We start from the raw sequence: 23059 nt of genomic DNA, 5'->3' as shown, positions 1-23059 counted from the left end.
GGTTTCGAGAGTGCATCTGTCACAATACATCTTAGGTTTCGAGAATGCCACTGTCACATCACATCTTAAATTTCGAGAGTGCAACTGTCACGGTACATCTTAGGTTTCGAGAATGCCACTGTCACAATACATCTTAGGTTTCGAGAGTGCCATGTCACATCTGAGGTTCTTTACCCCTAGTGTCAAGGTGAACACAGCTCAAGGAGCAGAACAGGAAACTATATGGCACCGCCAGGCAAACAATCCAATCACCTCTGCACTGTAGAAATCACACTGACAACATGTAAGGGCTGATCACACAGGAACAACGTTTATTACTCCGTTGATTGGTCGGATTGTTCATAGACACACTTCTTTCACTCGTTCGTTCGCCCGTCGCTCGTACAAGGTCCAGGAATCCCTGGAGTATCACAGAGAAGCAATGTACACATAGCTCTGTAGCAATCAGTAATCATGTCTGGTCAATCTAAGGAAACACACAGCCGATTGAACAGCCTCATCCTAAACCCTCTGGTGATTGTTTAATTATCAACACTGGAGATTCTAAAGGCCTACTTATCAAACAAGCAAGGTAACACTAAAAGGCAAATAGGCTAATTCAGGCCGTCCACCTGACTGTCAAACTATGAATAATTTTCTTTAAGATGACAAGATGAAGATAAATGGCTCTACCCAATAAGGAATGAAACGTATATTCATAACATCCAAATAAAAACATTTAAGCTTATAATTGTACAGGAATTTGAAACCAAATATGAAACCATCAAAATGCAAAGGTTGAGGTGTCTATAGATACAAACATCTGCGAAAAAAGATCCTATATAAACATATTTGCTCAAACCAATATGAAATGCATCATAATGATAACAGTGAGTGAGTGAGTGAGTTGGGTTTAACGCCGCTTTTAACAGTATTCCAGTTATATCGCGGCGTGTCAGCTTTATGTTGGAGTAAAGCTTGCAGTGATGCAGGTCTTAGACGTTTACCACTTCGGTGAAACCCACGAGCACGGGTATGGTGCTGACAAACCTAGAAACATAATCGGGGTGAACAGGGATTTAAACCCACAATCATAGGTTTCTGGCGTGCCCTCATAATGATAACAGGTTTTCTTTGGTAATTAGAGATTATGAAGGTACAAAATAGTTAAAGCTGTTGGCACAAGATACAACTTTTTAAATTGCTACCCAGATTTCACAAGCTGCAAAGATCTCTAAATCACACTTTCTAGCCATGTCCGACAAAAGAAACCTGAAAATGAGAGTGAATCAGATCTTAAGCCTTAGCCAACAGGGCCATATATAGGTGTCAAGTAAGACCATAGTCCCTCAACCAGGTGACAGCAGTTTTATTCTTCTCTCCACCCATCCAAAAAACATGCAGTGAGGTGAGGTGAAATAGGGTTTAGGGTTTAACGTCATGTTCAAATTTGTTGCACTTATGTATTAATATATATATAGTGTGTGTGTCTGTGTGTATATGAGCACTTGTGTGTGCACGCACTTGTACTAGTCAGGACTAATGCCGACTTCATAATGCTAGCCCACTGAGAAACCATGCTACAGTTAACCATAAATACCCCACTGAGACACAGTATACTGACTCCAAGCCGACCAGTCCTTGTTTAAGGCCCTTCATGCTAGCGCCAGACAGGGTAACAACAAGTACCATCTTTTAACATCTTTTGGTATGACATGGCCTGGGGTCAAACCCCCGACCTTCTGCTCTCTGGGTGGAGGTCACACTGTAGTCGTCTCATGCCTGGGAATTCTTCACATAAGAGAATCTGTCTCTTTGTAATCTACCTCTCACCATGGCTTCTGTCTTGCACTTCGTCCTCAGATTGTCACTTGGTGCTAGGGATCTTATTATACACCTAAATATTTATGTACATGACACATGTAAAGCCTAATGCCATACTTGTTTAATTATGTAATATTATCATGATCTAATAAGAAATATTTTCTTTTCAAATCAGGGATAGAAATTTTCCCAAGTCAGTTCATTTAATGTCAACAGTCTTCTGAAAGCTAGTTGAATTTCAGGGTTTTAGGGATCATCACACTATCTGGGCCTATCACTATTTCAGTAAACGTTTCAGGCTATTTTTTGCTTGAAAACTTTGAAGTGTTATTTAGAAACCTTAAACAATTAACTGTCTTTTTGAGAGGATTTGAAACAAATAGTTAACATTTTTTTAGCAACATTACAAAGTCAAAGACTGCTGAGGAGAAAAAATTACAAAAATTTGTTCAATATACATATCAGATAAGAGAATATAAAATCTGCACTCTTATTGTAATGTCACTAATATAATGCAAGTATGCTGAGTCCAATATAGCATGATGTTAATATTGTTACTTATCTGTCATATGTTCACAACACTCTTACACTAGTATTTGATTACCATGTCCAAACACTTGTTATGAATCAAATTGACATGTACATATAATATACTGTTTTGTGACCCGATCATGTAAGTTATAACAAACAATGTACAATAAATAATAACAATATTTCTCACAACATGATCAACAGAGTATGACTTTTTTGGATGACACCAGAGGGTCGGATAAGGCTCTAACTGATGAATAAAATGCTATAATTAAGTATTTCATACTGCAGGGAATAAAAACAAGGGTAACAAGCCATGATGGTCTTTCTCTGCTTGTCTGAGCAGACTTCTGGATTAAAAACAACAACAACTCTGTCAGTCAAGAAGCCATGCTACACCAGTCTGGATAAGTTCTGAATCTTTGTTACAGCCATCTCCGTGTCCAAGATGATAGTAAGGATGGTGATGACCCCAAGAGCAGTTGCCATGACACCCACTGTTACGAGGCCAGATCTTATCAAGGACAGTGCCACCACACATGAAAGCCCACTGTTAGTGTTACGATGGATGGAGATCTTACTTCTAGACAGTTGCCATGGCATCAAGGCCCACTGTTATGAGGGTAGATCTGACCAGGGACAGTTGCCATGGCACCAAGGCCCACTGTTGAGGGTAGATCTGACCAGGGACATTTGCCATGGCACCAAGGCGCAGTGCAGTGAGGGTAGATCTGACCAGGGACAGTTGCCATGGCACCAAGGCCCACTGTTCAGGGTAGATCTGACCAGGGACAGTTGCCATGGCACCAAGGCCCACTGTTCAGGGTAGATCTGACCAGGAACAGTTGCCATGACACCAAGACCCCCTGCCTAGTGTAGATCTTCCCAAGGACATATTCACCACAACACAGCAAGGTCAATGGTTAGATGGGTAGATGATATTTCCAAGGACACAATTGCCATGAGACTTAGGCCCACTGTTACAAGGATTGATGAAGCTCCAAGGACAATTGCCACAACACTAAGGCCCACCGTTACAGGGGTTCATGATGCTTTGAAGGACACATTTTACATGACATTAAGGCCCTGGATCTAAGCTTGCAACTGAGGAGTAACATCATTGTTGAATAAAGATGGCTCCATGCGGTGTATTCTTGTAGGATTTGACTTGGCAGCCATTCTCAGCACTTCTTGTGAGTGTATCACAAAGTTTCACAAGTTCATTATCTTTAGACCTTGCAGGACTTCATCCTTCATGTATCTGAAAGCAGAAAAGACATTATCAGTATTCACATCTTGTTCAAAATTCAAAATGATAAAGTAGCTACTGCTTGGGCATTCCTGGTTATTCTCTTCATAAGAGCCGACTTATGAAGATTGGGTGGTTATACGACAGATTGTGTGTCATCATTCCCAAAAAGTGTGGATAGTTCCTCATGCTGTGCTGTGAAACACTAGTTGGGGTTACCATGGGGTTGGTGTGTTAATCCTCACATCAATTCGTTCTTATTTGCCCTTAAACAAAAAGTGTGTACTGCCTTGCTATACACAAGGAATTAAGGTATGTGATATAGAAAAACATTCCACAAATACTTTTTAATCCCATGGATACCTTACTGATTTTGCTGCACATTTTGGTCCAAGTGAGTGTGTGTATTGGATTAGTTGCCATTTCTAACCTGTGTTCAATGAAGACATCAAATAGTCAATAAAGACAAATAGTTCATGTGCCTCATTTAGGAGATAAACATACTGTGTATTCAATGCAGAGCAGGGTTACCTGTAGAATTACCGCAATAAATTAAATCTAGAACCAAAAACCCAGCATGAGGTTTCAAATGTTAAATTTAGCAGGTTTATACAGGTAGCCTTGCTCTACAGTAAAAAGACAGTATGTTTATCTCCATTCTACCATGACTAATTAAAACGCAACCTATTTGGTGTTAGGGAACACATTGAGTGAAGCGGCATGGGTTGAGAGTCCAGTGTTTTGAGTTGGTTGTCGATCAGAATTTACAGAATCAACGATAACAGCTTTTAAACAAAATATGGCCCTGTATATGCTCAAGCAGTTTGATGACACCATAATATGTCACTCGAACTTATGACAGGCATTGACTGAGTGAGTGAGTGAGTGAGTGAGTGAGTGAGTTTGGTTTAACGCCGCTTTTAACAGTATTCCAGTTATATCACGGCGTGTCAGCTTAATGTGGGAGGAAAGCCCGAAGTGATGCAGGTCTTAGACGTTTAACACTTCGGTGAAACCCAAGAGCACGGGTATGCTGCTGACAAACCTAGAAACATAATTGGGGCAAACTGGGATTCGAACCCACAATCATAGGCTTCTGGCGTGCCCAAGGGACGCAACTCGGCACAGCGAATTGCGGCGCCTTAGACGACTAGGCCTACCCTGCCCCCGACAGGCATAGAAAGCATGTAGCAAAGCAACTTCGTAAGGTGACCCTGGGCACCCTGTAAGAAAACTAAACAAGCCTTGCTGAGGTTTCGTTCTGCACCACACGCCACTTTTATGACGTCATATCACTCATCTAATGCAAAAGATATGATGTTACAGTCGTATTTAGAAAAGCGGCAAATAGCAAGCTCTGTAAGTCCTCAAAACTAGAAATACATTCTCTTTGTAGATTTTTATCGTGTTTTCTGCATGATATGTACACACGCATTGCATCCTTTGAATATTGTTAACACAACTTTGCATTTTGTCTGTAATTGTACATAAAATTATTTAAATATGCCTACAGACAATGTCTGTTAAAGAAGTACCCTCAGAAAAATATTAGTTTCTGCAGTGATGCAACCTCAAATCAGCCGTTTCAATCAGAGGTGTTTATTGTGATTTGATGCCTGTGATTGACCAGTGAGAATCAAATACTTCCTAAATTCATGGTAGAATGGAAGCTAACTTTACTGATCAATGCAAAGGAGGAGAGTTATACTAAGCTACAGGTACCTCTCAGAAATATGTTTTACCTTTTTCATAAATATTTTGTGATTTAGCCATTTTGTCAATATCAAAGCTCAGTCAATTAAGTTAGGAACTTTTCAAGAACTTAACCTGACAAATTAAAAAGTTAGCACTTTTCATTGAAAGCCTGTAAATTCAAGAACATTACACATACCTGAGTACCATTCACACCATGAGTGAGTGAGTGAGTGAGTGAGTGTTACTGCTAAGGTCTTAATAACAAGTTGGTTTGTACAATGTTTGACCCAAAATATGTAAAAGAATATACAATTAATCATGTTAATGAAAGAAAAACACTGAATTAAGTATTGGTAGCAGTGGCACATCTCATATTCCTAAAGGTCTGATGAACATACAAAACTACCAGTAAATTATAATTGTATCACAACATTATTATCATCTAATCACAGTACTAACAAAGTATAGGAATGAAGCATCATATTGTAACCTTACTGTGCCATCTGGTCTCTCACATACTTTTGCAAATCAATATTAAGGATGGTAGACCATGCACAGGAAAGGGAATCTAACCCAAATTAGCGTGACAAGCAAACACCTGAAACACTAGACTACCAACTTCCCACAATAATGTGTGTACTTACAATGCACTACCCTCCATACACAAAGCGCATGCTCAAAGCACTAACAATATTACCCCGGTCAAAGGATCAGTGTGCACTCTACCTCCATTCTCAGCTCCCTGAGGAATATGCAACCCAAGCAGCCTTGTCTGGAGCTAGAAGGTTACCAGACACAATACCATTTCATCCTGATTGGTACCCAATTTTACTGCTGTGTGAACAGAGGACTATTTCAAAACAAAGTCACTTGCCTTAGGAGACACAACATGTACAACATGTGCTTCAGTGTGGGGCAGGACAAAAGCCCTAGAAACTATTATTGATAGTCTCAATACTATTTTGAAGTCTTCTTTGGTGTTTAAATCTTCAAAATACAGCAAAACTAACCTTCTAAGCCATCTATTCATTAATTTTGATAAATTGCACAGTACTAACAAGTGCAGAAGAAAAGGCAATGACTTCACTGTATGAATTGCATCAATCATCTTAATGACGTACTTCTGCCATGCAATGGATGTGAACGATGGCTTTCATTAACACAACTGAACAATGAAATGTCATGTACATGATGAAGTGGTTGAGTTATAACTTTATATATCTTCATAAGTTCACTATGTGAGCTTCACAAATGTTTTATGAAGTAGACAAGCTACTGCTCCCAGTTTGAATATTTCATCCCGCTAAACATGCTAAGCATACATCATACACATAGAGCATAACATGTTTATCATACCTCCATGATGAGTTCTGATTGGATCACATGATCTTGATAAAATACAATGTATCCCCTCTGGGAGGGAAATACATTTCTGAGCAAGAGAATAAATCTGCCACAAAGAAGACAGTCAGCATGTGGATTTCTGAGTGGGAGAATAAAACCATTATACCCCGCTTTGAAGCAAAAGGCCGCTCACTTTTTCCAAGTCAATGAAAGTCTTGTGACATAGCACACGTTAGCCTCAGCTCAACCTCAGCTGTTTTCTATCAGTTTTGAATTTGTTTTAATTCTTTTACAATAGCAGATTAAAACATGTCAGTAAGATCAATTTGTTGTAGCAGTATTATTCTGGGAACATGTGATTTTATGCGTCCCTCGTCAAGGTTTATACAGAGCTCCAGATATCTTTTTCAGCAATCAAGTTTTTACTCGCGTTTCTATTTTATTTGGGTTATTACATTTTTCATTGGGTAACCAATACTTTTTCACTCATCTATTCATCACTCAATTGGATTTTTCCCAAAATTTAAGATAAGAAATAAAATAAATTGTGTTTCTGATGTATATAACGGTTGTAACTATAGGACTGACCCAGAAAGTAAATTAGCTCGTAATTTGTTTCCGAAATAAGCTCCGTTGTACGCATGCTGAAAAAGCTTCATTGAGTATTTACGCATGGTGTTTTTATACATTTGAGTTTTTCATTTAATGCATGCCTCTCTGTACACAAGTTAATTGAAAGTAATTGGGTTTTGAACATATTTTAGGGGTATTTTACGCAGCTTATCTGGAGCTCTGTTATACCACTCACCTCCGGCTTGTGGTATGAAACCTTACACATGATGCATTCCCCTCATGATACTGCTACAACGTATATAGCCTTCATTGTTTAGATGCATGTTATCTACTCAATCAATAGAAATTGCCACCAATGCAACTGACATGTTCGTGTTGTTCCCAACTACTGATGGGGGTGGGGAGCCAGATGTTGCTTACAGCAGCCCTTGAACATCTGGTTTATACACATGATACAAATGTATGAAAGTTAGGTTAGGAACTGATAAAGATTGTAGGCGTTTACCACTTCGGTGAATCCCATGAGCACAGGTAGGGTACAAATAGTGAGCAGGGTTTTAGGCAGCTTTTACTTTCAACAATATTCCAACAATACCACAGCAGAGGATGTCAGAATCGGGAATCAAAGTGACCACATAAACAACTTGGGTACCCTACCGCCCCCCTTAAAAATAAGCCCCAAAATCAAAATTAGTATCTGTGATCATGATTAAACCAATAATCCCAGGATTCTGGCACACCTAAGAGGTGCAACTCTACAGAGTAAACTGGTGCCAAAGTTTACGGATCGTCACCTGTGCCTAGTCGCCAGGTGTGAATCGAATGGAAAGCTTAATGGTTTAGATTAATAATTTGAAATGACAAAGACAGTTTTGTCCGTCAGCAGTAAAGAATGGCTAATTGGAAATGTCTGCATAGACCATTAATAAAATATTACAGAAAATGTCTTTCCTAAAAGCTTAACATTGCACCTGGCTTGTGCTCCATCGAACATTTTAAGTACTTCCCAGGGGGTTTTCAACAGCACAGGGTTTGAACAGCACCTTAAGGAGTTTAGCAAATGCATTCTTTTATATTCAAAAGAGACTGCCAAGAAGGAACGTCGCTTTATTTATTCAAATGTAATTCTGTGTCTTGCAAGCCTTTATTATCTTTATCATGTTTATTCAACTTAAGCCCAGCAGAAGAGACTGCAGAACAAAAAAAGGGAGAGTGCTTCAGTTCAATGTTGTTTTTCCACGAGATGTGAACTGTTAACAGGTTACTGCAACCTAGATGTTCTTAAGGTAACTAAACGTGATGAAGAAGCACCGTTAACAACCTTCCCCAAACTCTATTTGATAATTCTAATGATTTTTAAAAAGAGTCTTTAATAATATCATTTTCATGATTATTACACATAAGTCTTGAATAATTTGATAATTATAGTGATTATATATATTTGTCTTACCAATCAAATTCAGTCACAGAAAATACTGCAGAAATTGTACACAAAATTTTACTTACAATTTATTTAAAATAGCAATTTTTTCCTGACATTTTTAAGAATGGGAAATGCATATTATCTGCGAGAAAATAAAGTATTGTTCACAAATATACGACAGTCATCTGTAAACCTTGCTAACTGTCACATGATATATGGTTGCATACGAAACATCAGCTATTTGTACCAAATGAAACCACATGAACATGATGAATACTATCAATGGAGTTGTACCAATCAGTATCATGCTGATTATCACTGATTATGAAGTCACTGATATGGTGGGCAATTTTCAAGGACATATAAACCGAGTTGCCAACCCTATTTGTAGCTTTGGAGTAATAAGTAGGATAAAAAAAAAGAGTAATTTCAAGTGACGAAGAGTAATGTTGACAGTTCCATATACTATTTCAATATAAATATTGACATACATGCAATTAGTTTCATCTGTACCCTAAGGATTGATCGATAAAATGACTTGGGTGTTTTAACATAAACATGAAAACAACCAATCACATTGCATTGCATCTCATGGAGTCATGGATATTTTAAAATTAGGAGTTGAAAGAATGATTTTCATTGTTTGTCATAGCTGGTTGTTGAATGCTTCACATCAATGTTGCATTACCAATTTGTTCTCTGTGATATTTCATGCATGAAAATAATTTCACATGAGCAAAAGGTTCCAAACATTGATATGAATCATTCATCATGACTGATGTAAAATGTCTGGTCATCTTGTGAACCAACATTACTGAGGTGCTCCCTACCACCAACACCAGAGTTCAATATCATCACCAGGTAACATACAGAGGTATAATCTCTATACATTTTGATGATACAAATTTGTTAGGAATTCAAATCAATCAAAACTGATCTGCCTCAAGTTCACCTAGTTTCTGCTTGTTTTGGTTTGGTTTGGTTTGTTGTTTAATGTTGCCACACTCAGCAATATTCCAGCTATATGACGGCAGTCTGTAAATAATCAAGTCTAGAGCAGACAATCCAGTGATTGACATCATGAGCATCAATCCATGCAATTGGGATCGATGACATGCAACAACCAAGTCAGCGAATCCGACCACCCAATACCGTTTGTCGCCTCATAAGACAAGCATAGTCGCCATTTACCATGTTTACTGCAAGCTTTGGTTGCTAAAGACCCAGATGTTCACAGGCAGTTTCTGCTTGTGATGTCATCTTGTATCACCATATTTATAATGTCGATACTGTACAGATGTATGGAAATAGATACAAAATCATAATTTCATTGGCACAGAAAACTTAACATTGAATAAGATTACCATGGTTAAGATGGACAATAAGCATGAAGAGAATACAGAAATATTCCATTTTAAACATCAATTTCAATGGACAAGACAAGTCCGTAGCTGGCATTAAATTCAAGGTCTGTATAGGTCATTTTTATCAGTACACACACCACCCATACAGAAAAGAATTCAGTGACTGACATCATGAGCATCGATCTATGCAATTTGAATATGATCATATGCATTGGCCAAGGGAGGGAGCCTGAGCAATCGACCCTGTTTGTCACCTTACGACAAGCATGGGTTGCTGAAGACCAATTCTAACCCTGATCTTTACTGAGTGACTGAGTATGGTGTCACAGCAGGAGACACCACAAATGGGCTTCACACATTTTACCCATGTCGGGATTTGAACCCGTGTCATCAGCGTGATGAGCGAACACTTTAACCACTAGGCTACCCGACTGCCCCCAGATCTTCACGGTGGTGAACATGAAACATTATCTCGAACATGTCTATGCACCAGTTCACAATAATAATTTTGGTTTGCAGTTGAGATAAGGACTAGATGGACCAACTTCCCCCTTTTTTGTATCACTTTCAGATTCCCTGATTAACATATAATATCAATCCATGTGCTCTCCCTTAGAAGCCTACCCTGACTGAATCTTTGAAGTATTTAATGGGATTACAAAAAAGAAGAGAAACTTGAAAAGGGCTAATGTTTGAGATGCAAGTTTTCACTTTGTCATTTTTGCTAGGCCTAGACGTAAGTGAAACATGTGGTCTATACCCCACACATTCAATAAATCCATCATGTGACACTAATTAACTGTTTTTCAGAAAGACAATGTGATTTTTCAAGTGCTGAAGTTATGACTGTGTACCATGTGTACATCCAATTAGTTCCCTGTTTGTACCCACAAAGATTGATCGACAAAATGACTTCAGTGTGTTTTAATAACAACCAAACAGAGACTTCGAATCAATGAGTACCGGTAATGGATATTTCAACATGATGTGAATCGAAATCCTAGCTCTCTCATGGTGGTCAGCATAGTCTAGTATGTTTCATGCCACCGACCCATTAACAATTTTTGCTGTCCATATTTCATGCATGTAAATAAATTGTGAAAAAAATGACAAAAATTGAGGGAGGACAAACATAATAGTGTACTTTTAGGCTTAACATTGTAACTATTATGCCAAAATCATAATGGCTGGCACCTACGTGTAACTCTGGTAAGATAAAAAAGATGGGGAAGTATATGATAGCTGACTGTCAGTGTACGTGGCACTTGGCTGTCAGTTGAATAATCCTTTGAGTAAGCATTGCAACTGAAAAAATCTTGTTTTGAAATTACAACCATACTTTGTAGCCTGTAAATAATTGAATCCTGGCTTGGTGCCAGCATATAAATGCATGAGCAATGACACACCGCGTTCACTCCATCAGAGCATGATGACATCCCCTCAACCAGGTCACACAGCGACAGTCAGCTCCAACATGTACAACAAGCATGGGGACCTGTACATGAGCAATGACACACACGTTCACTCCATCAGAGCAAGATGCCATCCCCTCAGCCAGGTCACACAGCGACAGTCAGCTCCAACATGTACAAGCATGGGGGCCTGTCCATGAGACATGATATACTGGGTCCACTCCATCAGGGCAAGATGACATCCCCTTAGCCAGGTTACACAGCGACAGTCGGCTCCAACATGTAAAACAAGCATGGGGACCTATCCATGAGACATGACCCACTGAGTTCACTCAATCAGGGCATGATGACATCCCCTCAGCCAAGCCACACAGCGACAGTCAGCTCCAACTTGTACAAGCATGGGGACCTACCCATGAGATATGACCCACTGAGTTCACTCAATCAGGGCATGATGACATCCCCTTAGCCAGGTTACACAGCGACAATCGGCTCCAACATGTACAACAAGCATGGGAACCTGTACATGAGCAATGGGGGCAATGTGGTTGAAGCATTGGCTCGTCACACCATAGACCCAGGTTTGATTCCCCACATGGGTACAATGTGTGAAGCCCATTTTCCGGTGTCCTCCTCCGTGATATTGCTGAAATATTGCTAAAAGCGGCGTAAAATCATACTTATTCTCTCACTCCATGAGTTCACTCCATCAGGGCCTGAGGACATCCCCTCAGCCAGGTCACACATTGATAATGATAGTCTGCTCCAACAAAATGTATGGGGACTAATTCTAACCAGGATTCCTAATTCTTATAATAGGTCAAACTTACAAGGATTAATAGCAATAAACACTGACTGTAAAGTTCATAAGCATAATGACTGTCCTTTTGCAAGGACACTATAGATTGGTCAGGCTGATGAATGAAACAGAAGGATTCTCTAACATTTGTCTGGAGAGACATGTTCTAAACTAGCAGCAAGAATAAATCAATCTGCAAACAAAAAATAAAATCACAAGTTTTTGAAGACCCTAAGGGACTTCAGGATCCATTGAACACTGCTGATTGATCCCTTACTACCAGTCGCAGACATATGATTGATTTAGAAACCATGAACACGCCTTATCTTGCAGCTACGCGTGATGCCATCATGGCATCCACTGTCTACTTTAGTTGGGTAGAGTTCAAGAATGAGCACATAAACATTCTTAAAGAAACGTTATTTTCACCATCTAGAATGTTCAGCGGTGCCTCATTTATTAATCCTGGTAAATGGTAGACATACAAGGAAATCTGACAACCTAAATTTAAAAGTATGAAAACAGAAAATGTCTCTTGCCAGCAGCACCTTACTTGTCATCCAGATCAATTAGAAAATGTTTGTGAATATGATTAGTGAATGAAACAACCATTAATAATTGTCGCAATTCATGATTTGTACCCTATCCCCAACTTGCAATTAAAATGATTTCAAACTGACCACACAAAGGAAAATTGTGTATGTTAATCATCTTAAATAGTCTAAATCTGGTTAAGTTTTCTGGGATAATGAATTGTCTTAAGGAATAGTTAACTTAAGAGTGATCACTGGTCCTAGTGCAAGAAATATCCATCTCTCTAACACCAAGTATGCTAAACATGGTATGTATATTTATCTGGAGATTGAGGCGAGATGAGGAATGAAGACTTCACACTATGATGATACACTTACAACTTTCCCTGGTCGAGCCCACGTGTACACAAGTCCTTCCTGACACGCTGTCACTATGCACTCTTCTCGAAACACCAGAGATGTTAAACGTTCATGCGCCACTTTCTTACAAATTAGAGGTTCCAGAATGGGAACTTCATCTAATCGAGGACAGGACGCTGTCCCCAAAAGTTTTAACGACTCGTCTATAGGCCTCACATGGTTAGACTTAAGTAGATTGACTTTCTCAGTGTTCCGACTCGCTAGACTAAAGTTCCTTTTGTGTTCCTTCTTTTCCTGACTCTCCTTCCGATCTGCTACTGAGAGGGTTGCAAATTTACTGCTGGCATTCATGACAGCATTTTGTATATGGTGAGCATTGCCGTCCATAGCCGACACATCATTTGCAATGGAGTTGGGCTTTTGAGAGTTTGGTAGACTGTTGCAGCGGGGAAGAGAAGAGGCAGCATTTGCCGATGCCACAACGCTAGTCCAAGACCGTCCATACGGCTGCCTGACAATGTCCTCGGTCAAGTCCCACAAACACAGCATAGTATCCTGACCTACAGAACCGAATCTGTAGGATGTGAATGTCACATTTTTACCTTCCGTGGAATTACTTTTTGAACTGACATGGGAGCCATTAGACTGAGGTAAATCAAGAGTTGAATCTTTTGACCCGGTATGATTGGCTTTTGAATGGGGACAGTCTTCTTCCTCTTCCATGTAATCACAGTCTTCTTCATCACACACAATTGACGTGAACGTGTCAAAGGCCACGACATTCACCCATGACCTATGACCTTGACCTCGGCATACAACCCTTTTCTCTTGAAAAGACCACACCGTCACTAGGTCATCCTCTCCCCCAGTGACGAGATACCTCCCGTCCGGTGACCAACACACACACAGAAGTCCACCAAAGAAACTCTTCATTGTGCCATGAAGTTCCATAGAGTTATAGTTGAACACGCGGAGGTAGCCATCTTGACTAACAATTGCGATATACCGTGAACACGGAGAAAATGCAAACTCATTAATTGCCCCTTGCCCCACTATCCACCGATACATGGGGTTGCGAGTAGTCTTTGTTTTACATGTGTACACAGAGAAGCCTTCGCCCTGCTTAAAGAGCTGGTAGTGTGGAGGTGTAGGCCCACACGGCAAGTCCTCATTATACACATACATCTGACCACTGCCGTGAGATACCAGGAACTGGTTGGGTGACCCAGGGATCCACTTGATACAAGTCACCTTGGTCTTGTCAATTAACCTCTGAAACAATAATAGTAGAGTTTAGCTAAAGAGTTCCTTAAAAGCTTCCAGTTCATGCCAAAATATTCCTTATTGTACCAGAGATAGTTTCTGGGATTTATGGTAGGTATTCTCTGAAGTTGATGTTCAGCCAAAGTCATCAGCAAATGCTGGTAAAAATCCCAGTTAGAATCATAGATTGCCAATTTGAGGTTATCATAAATCGAAACTAAATATTTCTTGATTTGCATATGTGCATATAGTCTGACATAATTGCTTTGACAACTCTTTAATCTTTTAATGAAACAAAATCCCAATTTTCCTGTCACAGGCATGTCATTTAAGTTCCTTGCTAATTCCCTGGGCATAACTTAACAGGATGAACCATGTTCTAGTGATTCTCGCATAAATAGTAAACATGATTATAGCATAAAAGTAAACACTTCTAAAGCAAAGTTCACACACAGCTATGATTTTGCATAAGCACTAAACATTTGAACATTGTTCAATGTAGTATCTCTTTCATGACACTGGAAGATGCACCACTGAATATTAACAATAACATACAGCAGGGACTTATCCAGGATTCCAAACCAAGTGCCCTTGGTATGCAATTTGGTGAATAAAAAACTGTTATTTTGCTCAGATTGGACAGTGAATTACAAGTCACTTCTACATACCATAATGAGAGCTCCAGATAAACTGCGTATCTGCATAAAATACACATCAGAAATGCAGAAATATGCAGTAAAATAAAATCCAAGCGTATCAACTACCGAAGTAACCCTGCGTATTGATTAGCAAATCAGAAACTTATTTTGAAATTATAAACCGGCATTCCGTCAACCTTGCCAAACTCCATGATGACAGTAACATCATGATCATTTGCCATCACACTTTCTTGTGGAAGTATCGTGGTATTTTTTGGTCCTATAAAGCTCTCGAACCCACACGACACCAGTTTGCAGGGACTAGATGAATAGTATTTTTAAATATTTAACTTAAATACCCACATGTGTAAAAACTAGTGGGTAACAGAAATTTGAATACCCAGATAGAATAACTGATACCCAATGATTTTAAAATGCATGGGTAAAATACCCACAAAACCAAAAGCTTATCTGGAGCTCTGCATAACATTAGTCATTAATAGATAACATGAATTGGGAAATTTGTAATTCCAATTTGGGACTTTTTACCGACATTTGATAAAGACTCAGTGCTGAATATCACCATCTGAGCAGGTCTAGGTGAAACCCTGTATTAGTGTATAGGTAACCGTATTGCAATACGGAACTTCTGATAGCATGGGTGTCCATATTAATCATTGGCTTAGATGTAAACATAGCTGTTAACCAGGTTAACAATGGTTAACTACTCATCATCTCAACAGCCAAAATTGATGACTATAACCACAAGACTTCTTTCAGTCCAGTAAGCTTAGTTAACAATGGTTAATGAAAGTCAACATGTCAAAACTAAAATCTAGTGAAATGAGATTTCTGTTGACAAAAATGTTTTTTGTCACAGATCGCAAAAATATACAAACCTCTTCATTATACAATTTACTGAGCTCCTTTTTGATTGGATCAATTAGTTGGACTTGCCCAGCTGTGAAGCCAACTAATAGATACACACTCTCAGTAGTGACAAAATGTTGATTGAAATCATGGCAGGTTGGCAGGGTCCCCTTGTAGATCCTTTTGTCCAGAGGTTTTGTAAGGTCAGCAGCCTGTAATACATAATTTTATTCATAATGCAGTCTTAATCATGTTTATGTCAGAATAGGTTGCAACAATGTTCAAAATTTAGCCAGGTTCTGGGGTCCTTAAAGTCTTCTTCCATAGCATTTGAATCTTGGGATCCCTATATCTTAAAAATTCAACACTTGGGTTATGGGAGTGACCCCTTGACTTTCATGCTTCATTTTGAACACTGCAATACATGCTTACTCAGTGTTCTAAATTAGTCACTCTCACAACCCCAATGATAAATTACAATACTTAGGGAGGCCTAGATTAAAAAAATACAGGACAGGCTTCATGGACACTAGAACCCCTTCATTTTGAATACTGCTTACAACTACAGTACTAGTTAATGTATATAAGATCACACATTTCTTTATTTTTCGTTTCATGAGCCAGCCTGCCGCCGTCCCTAATGAAAAGCAGCTGGTCCAGAAAACAATTAAACATACAAATACATATTTTTATAATGTCTCCAGATATATAAAGACCCTCTTATATAATAAAACATGTTACATATAAATTCCATGTCTACATCACCATGATCACTATCAGTGATTAAGAGGCCACTATCAGTTTTAATTCTACGGCAGAATGACTATTATATGAATGACATAGCTATTTATTTTCTATTTCAACCGACCTTGTGTTGAAAAGCTGGAATGAATTTGTGAAAAATAAAATCTAAAAAGCTCTGGCTTACAAGGAAAAAGGTCCAAGCAGGAACTACTCTGACTGAGAAGGAACATGAACATGATGAAATACCCAATGCCGCAGTCAGATTGTATTGAACTAACCAGCTAAAAAATTTAGTCATGCCATAACCACTATGATGTCAACGAGAACTTCAACTGCACAATTTTTACACAAATCTTAAAAACATTTTTATAACCAGTCTGTGATATGCAAGCACAGAATATAAAACAAGTTCTGATTTTAATGCTAAATTATAGTTTTCTATTGTATGTAGTACACATATTTATAGATTGTGTTCAGTTAATTGAAAGTATGGGTGCATCAACACCAGAGGTGCAACAATTGACTAAATGTTTGGCACATCAAGACACTCATTGTATCATCAGGTCATGTACCGATACAAAACAATACACATAAATGTATGGGCGACATGTAAAATTATATGAAATTAATTGTAATGTGCTATCTTCTGCCAGTACAACATGTACAAGGGGTCTTGTCTTCTTCAAACATTAACATGATTAACGCTAATGTATCAAATATGTCTTGGTTGGACTACCAGCCACTGGCTTTAGCATTAAAGTCCAGTGGTCCTGATCGTAACCAAAGGAGTCCCTAGACATTCATAGTAAGTGTGTATGGTTTTATGCCGCTTTTAGCAATATTCCAGTATATCACAGTGGGGACATCAGGGCCCTCCTGCACAAAGTGAACTTACTGCTACGACTATTGTAAGCCTATGTTTAAGTAAGGGAGTTACGATCATCTTAGCACTAAGATAGCTATGTGCAAGTGGGCCCTGAAAATGGGCTTCACATGTTGTACCAATGTGGGGAATTGAACCCTTGCCTTCAGCATGACAAACAAATGCATTAACCACTAGTCTACCCCACTGCTCCTTAGACATTCATATATATATTGACAGCAAAACCTCCATGACCCCAGATCCCCATTATTTTTCAACACTGGGCTATGTCTCTTGCCCTTTTCCAAGCATGGCAAGTGTTTAGATGTCATGTATGGTAGCATGTATCATATAGCAATCTTACTATTGAGACATATTATATATCACAACCTGTATCAGTATCATGGTTATAGCCCTATCAACAAATTATATAAAAGTATAGGTAAGAGAGACACAAGAAATATTTCATTGAGAGAATTGAAAAATTTACATTATATAAATTTACAAGTGAACATCATAAATTAAACCTCAAAACACCTCATCACAGAGTTCTTTTTCTAAGAACATTAAGAAACTGTGTTTAACATGTTCTCATTATTGAATTTAATTAAGTCTATTCGCATGGTTAGTATTACTGGACAATTGTATCCTTCCTACAACTATATTCTACCTTGCTTCAGTTACATTGTGAACATAATGAAGACTTTACTTAACTAAAGCCAGATTATAAACTTTCATAGAAGACATAAGAGGAGGTACATATAAACTTCACACTCACAAGAAAGTAACAGTGATACTGGTCTCAAATCTAAGCTGATGTGGAAATATTTTTTTGTGTTTAAACTGACTGAAGTTAGTACTTAGTACCAAGTAATTTTCACATGATGTAGAAGATTGTACAAAAGTGTAGTTATCACATTTCTAATAGGCATTACCATGGTTATCCATGCATATCAGCTGTACATACCCTGGGAAAACATTACATTTGCCTAATACTCCAACAACCATGAAGATCCGAGCAACCCATGCTTGCCGTAATAGGCGACTATGCTTGTCGTAAGAGGCGACTAACGCGATTGAGTGCTCCGGCTCGCTGACTTGGTTGTTGCATGTCATCGGTCCCAATTGCGGGGATCAATGCTCATGATGTCAATCACTGGATTGTCTGTTCCAGACTCAATTATTTACAAACCGCGGTCATACAGCTGGAATATTGCTGAGTGCGGCATTAAACAACAAACCAACCAACCAACCGTACTTTGCAAAAGAAATGATTCAATCAAGATATTCATCCACACATAATGATGTATTATTGTTTTATATCACGAAGTAAGGATTGCATAAACTCAGTTGATCACTTCAGCCACCAGTGAAACTACTCAAGAACAGTACACTAAGGTAATAAAATATTTTCATTATCATAACTTACTGAAAATTAAGCAAAAGATAAAATCGAATGAGTAGATTTTGGCTTTTGGTAACTATAATTATGATCATTGTTTCCATTTTCATAAGTAAATGTATTAAGACTGATATCAGACAACTTTGTTAAAAAATAGTGTTCGGACTGCAATATCACAAGTTTATGACGGACTACATCTGAGACAATTTGCAGTCCTAGCAAGTTTGATAAATGTCATTGACACATCACTTATCATGTCTGCAAAACCAAATTCTGCTCTGATGTTGATCAATCTAGTAATAAATAATTTCCTTAATCAGATCAACACAATGTCTCACACCCAATGCACAAATTACAGCGACTAGACCTATACTGGGCTCAAGGTGTTGAGCATTTCACTCTCAATATAAGCAAGATGGGACAATAGGGCACATTTTTACTAGGCTAGTTAACTTGTTCTAAACAAATCCTAGTTTATATTGTCAATTTTACAAACAATATTGAGAAAAGCCCAAATCAAAACTAGAAGGCCTATGAACATCATAATAGTTTTTAAAATTACATAATCTAGAGTGATTTAAGGCCTTGAGAAAGGAATCAAAATCACTGAATATGCTTCTGAAATAACAGCAGGTAGATCTAATGCTTCGTATATATAACTGCACCAAATGTCACTTCCTGTTCCGGTTGCAAATATTCACCGTTTCGCAATGAACTGTATTGATAAGATTATACGCAGAGTTAAATTCGTCATATAAAATGGCAAATGTAATGTATAAAAGTGGTTCAATGTTAATAATAATATTGCACGAGATGTTAGCTCCTCACAAAAGATGGAGGAAGCAGAAATTTGGATGATTAGTCGTTGGGTGTGACGAACAGAAGCATGAAATATCACGTCATTCCCTTCGACACAATTCCACTGAAGCTCCTAAGTTTTGTTTGCCAAGCGAGAGAATGGTCAATAATAACTATTAGGCTGTTCAGATATGTTGTCAGCCTCTGCACACGTCATTGATAGGACTCACCTTTCTAACACCCTTGTAAACATAAACGTATAACTCCCTCCCAACATTAAAACAGATCCGATCGGGGGAGCCCGACCCGTCGTTGACATTCACAAATGACACTTTAACTGGTGTGTTAGTCTGTCCATTATATGCCACACGTGAAGGTTTCGAATATTCTGACAATGGCATTAATTTGTACGTGCCCTCTCTGGTGGCAAAGTGGGTTTTTAACTCATCTCTGCCACCTCCCTCACTCTGTGCCGCCATGTTGGGACAAACTCCTGACACTACTTGCAGGTGCCCGGATATGCCAGTCAGAGCGCATGCTCATATAATAGCTTCCTTATTGTTCAAAACAAATACACGTGGTTTTCAATGACTCTGTGACGTTGTGACAGCAACACGTTGACGCATTGCAATAGATGATTACAGAGAATTATCCCCAATAGATTCATGAACAATATGTTTAGTCTTTTTTTATCAAAACTGTACGGAAAATATGACAAAAAGAGTGCAGTGTTGTCTCCGATCGAGAATAGGAAGTCTACGGTAGAAAAAAACAACGTAGGCGGGTGATCACAATGTGAAATTGAGTTCAGATTAGCCATATGGGCAATATCAAGCTTGTCCCAGTTTGCGCACAGAAGCTGATTGACAGCTGATCGCCAGTTAATGACTAACATCTTTCAGCAATAAAACTGTACACTGAGTAAACTCTAGGTTCGGACATATAATAGCTAGGCTCGGACAAATAGTGGCAGTCCGTGCAAGATGGGATTCCAATGTTTCAATATCCACTTTTCAAACTGTATGATGTATATCAATCTTGCAGTTAAATACTACCCTAAGTACATATAGACGACGGCAGTGACGACAACGTAACATGGCCATGCATACGTCACTCTGTAACATGTAGATACTACCGACATCACAATCGTGAAGACTGCCAAAATGACACGATAAATGTATGTAATGTGTATTTATAGCGAATGCATTCCTATGACGAATTGACTATTTGAATGCATACATGTTGAATATATGCGTTCCCGTGCTCAAAACTCAATTATGATGTTTACTGCAAGCAAAATGGATATTTCTTGAAAAAGTGCACTGTAAGTAATATTCCTTATCGACGGAATGGCTTGTTTTCATTTTATAAGTAATACTGCACATGCGGCTATCTTCAAATTATAGTATTATCATGATGCTTCGTGATTCTATTCCAAGTGGCTAGGACTGATATGGAGTGAATGTGTATAGTTTAAAAGGAGACCATCGGTATATATATAGTCTCTGATATAACGCAACGATTTCAACAGTATATTCACAGGAATAGTCTCGGCACCTCTAATTATATGTCACCTTTATTTACATGTCTGACATGTAATTTGTAGAAGTACACGCTGCACTGACTCGGCTGTTGGAAAGAGAGGTGAGGAGGAATGCAGTTTTACGTCGCGTTCAAGATTATTACACTTATATATATAGCGACGTGCAAGGCACGTATGTTTGTTTGACTGCTTGTACTCGTCCGGACTAATGCCGATTTTATAGTGCTAACCCACTGAAATACCATGAAGCAGTTTAACATGAATATCCCTCTCAGACACAGTATTCTGACTCCGAACCGACCAGACCTTGCTTTAACCTTTTAATGCCGAGCGCCAGGCAGGGTAACAACAAGTGCCATTTTTAACGTATTTTGGTATGACACAGCCTGGGATCGAACCCACGACCTTCCGCTCTCCGGGCAGACACTCTATTCACTAGACCACGGTGGCGGTCTGGTCGTAAGAGAAATTGATCGTGTGGTCAGGATGGGTGACTTAAAGTGGTTGATGATCGTACCCCGACGAAACGATTATTTACATGAGATAATTGAGGTCGTGTACAAACCCTGAAACCAAGATACCAAAACTCTTTGGTAAGTAGCTGTCTGAAAGCCAAGAGATTCTCTGGGATCCTTTCTATTCTATTTTATATTTAACAATACTTTATTTTCATTTCGGACACTAAATGTTTGTCTTGTATAAATATGCCCTGAGGACCTTTTTGTCATGATCTGTTGTCATGTGTTTCTGTTTTACCGGCATGCGTTTGAAAAAAACATCATTCGGTTTACGTGATGTTCATTCCATAATAGGTTTGTTTTCAGTTCTTGTTATGGGGCCTTGTTATGTTATTGTTGTAAAGAAATCTCCCTGGCCTATTAAATCATACAATACCGACACACAATGATAACGCATAATCCACTTTAACTCGCAATCAGAAGAGATGTGTTTTTGTGCTCAAGTCCATCTCTAAATATACATCCTACGACGCCATTGTTGTGTTTGATTATCACATGCCTAAATATCCAGAACTTAATTTGATTTTTGTGGCAATTTTACTATTACTGAAAATCGTATAAGCGTTTTCAAAGTGCTTCAGTGTAAATACGCCGTGAAGATCCGGGGTAGATTAGGACTTGAGCAACCCATGCTTGCCGTAAAAGGCGACTATGCTTGTGGTAAGAGGCGACTAACGGGATCGGGTGCTCAGGCTCGCTGACTTGGTTGATGCATGTCATCGTGTCCCAATAGCGTGGATCGATGCTCATGATGTCAATCACTGGATTGTGTGGTCCAGACACGATTATTTACAGACTGCCGTCATAAAGCTGGAATATTGCTGAGTGCGGCGTTAAACAATAAACAAACAAACAGTGTAAATGCGCCTTCAGATTTAGATACACGACGAATACCTTCGTTCCTTTGAATTATTTAAGCAAAGCGTTTCTGTTATCTATATTGTTTGTCTAACTACTGAAGGGCATATGAAGATATCTGAGCAAGGCATTGTGAAACAATGACTTAAATTATTAACACCCACATTAACTTGCTCTTGAATACTTGCAATGTCATGAAATCTCAACATACACTCGTGGGTGGGCATACGTTTTCTAAGGGTGGAGAAACGGAGCGTGTAGTAGTCTCTTTCCTTGGCCATGTGTACGAAGACACATAGAAGATTTGATAACAGAAGGCAACAGATTTCTTTAACGTCCCTCACATACAACACACGTCGTTAATCATTCAGACAGCCGCTTTGCATTAAACTATTTCGCTTATCTGCCACGACGCATATAGTGATTCATAACCCACATATGCTGCATACGTATGACCACGTTGAGCAGCAGCAAATA

The 23059-nt window shown here is 38.8% G+C and overlaps 1 protein-coding gene across 2 annotated transcripts; it reads right to left on the bottom strand.

Annotated features, from left to right (window-relative positions):
• Positions 1–284: 284 nt before the first annotated feature.
• Positions 285–20151, bottom strand: LOC139441977 (WD repeat-containing protein 20-like). Of its 2 annotated transcripts, XM_071222726.1 has the most exons (4): positions 19894–20151; positions 15887–16069; positions 13105–14358; positions 285–3595 (listed from the first exon to the last, which is right to left on the bottom strand). In XM_071222726.1, exons 1-4 carry the CDS (start codon positions 20140–20142, stop codon positions 3581–3583), a joined length of 1701 nt encoding a protein of 566 aa, XP_071078827.1. In that variant the 5' UTR covers positions 20143–20151; the 3' UTR covers positions 285–3580. The 2 variants fall into 2 exon arrangements, with proteins under 2 accessions (XP_071078827.1, XP_071078826.1); XM_071222725.1 differs by lacking the exon at positions 285–3595 and having other exon boundaries at positions 13087–14358.
• Positions 20152–23059: the final 2908 nt, after the last annotated feature.

Source organism: Haliotis cracherodii, unplaced genomic scaffold (genome assembly GCF_022045235.1).
Source record: "Haliotis cracherodii isolate W230 unplaced genomic scaffold, xgHalCrac1.p SCAF_5, whole genome shotgun sequence".
In the NCBI taxonomy this organism is placed as follows: Eukaryota; Metazoa; Mollusca; class Gastropoda; order Lepetellida; family Haliotidae; genus Haliotis; species Haliotis cracherodii.
Note: the sequence above shows the minus strand (reverse complement) of the source record. Positions and strands in the feature narration are given on the sequence as shown.

What these genes read in the sequence shown, in the direction of transcription:
- LOC139441977 (XM_071222725.1), bottom strand. Translation starts at nt 20,142, where the DNA reads ATGGCGGCACAGAGTGAGGGAGGTGGCAGAGATGAGTTAAAAACCCAC. An exon ending in TTTACAAGGGTGTTAGAAAG is followed by an intron (nt 16,070 to 19,893) that starts GTGAGTCCTATC and finishes TATGTATTACAG; the next exon opens with GCTGCTGACCTTACAAAACC. An exon ending in GTAAATTGTATAATGAAGAG is followed by an intron (nt 14,359 to 15,886) that starts GTTTGTATATTT and finishes TTATTGTTTCAG; the next exon opens with AGGTTAATTGACAAGACCAA.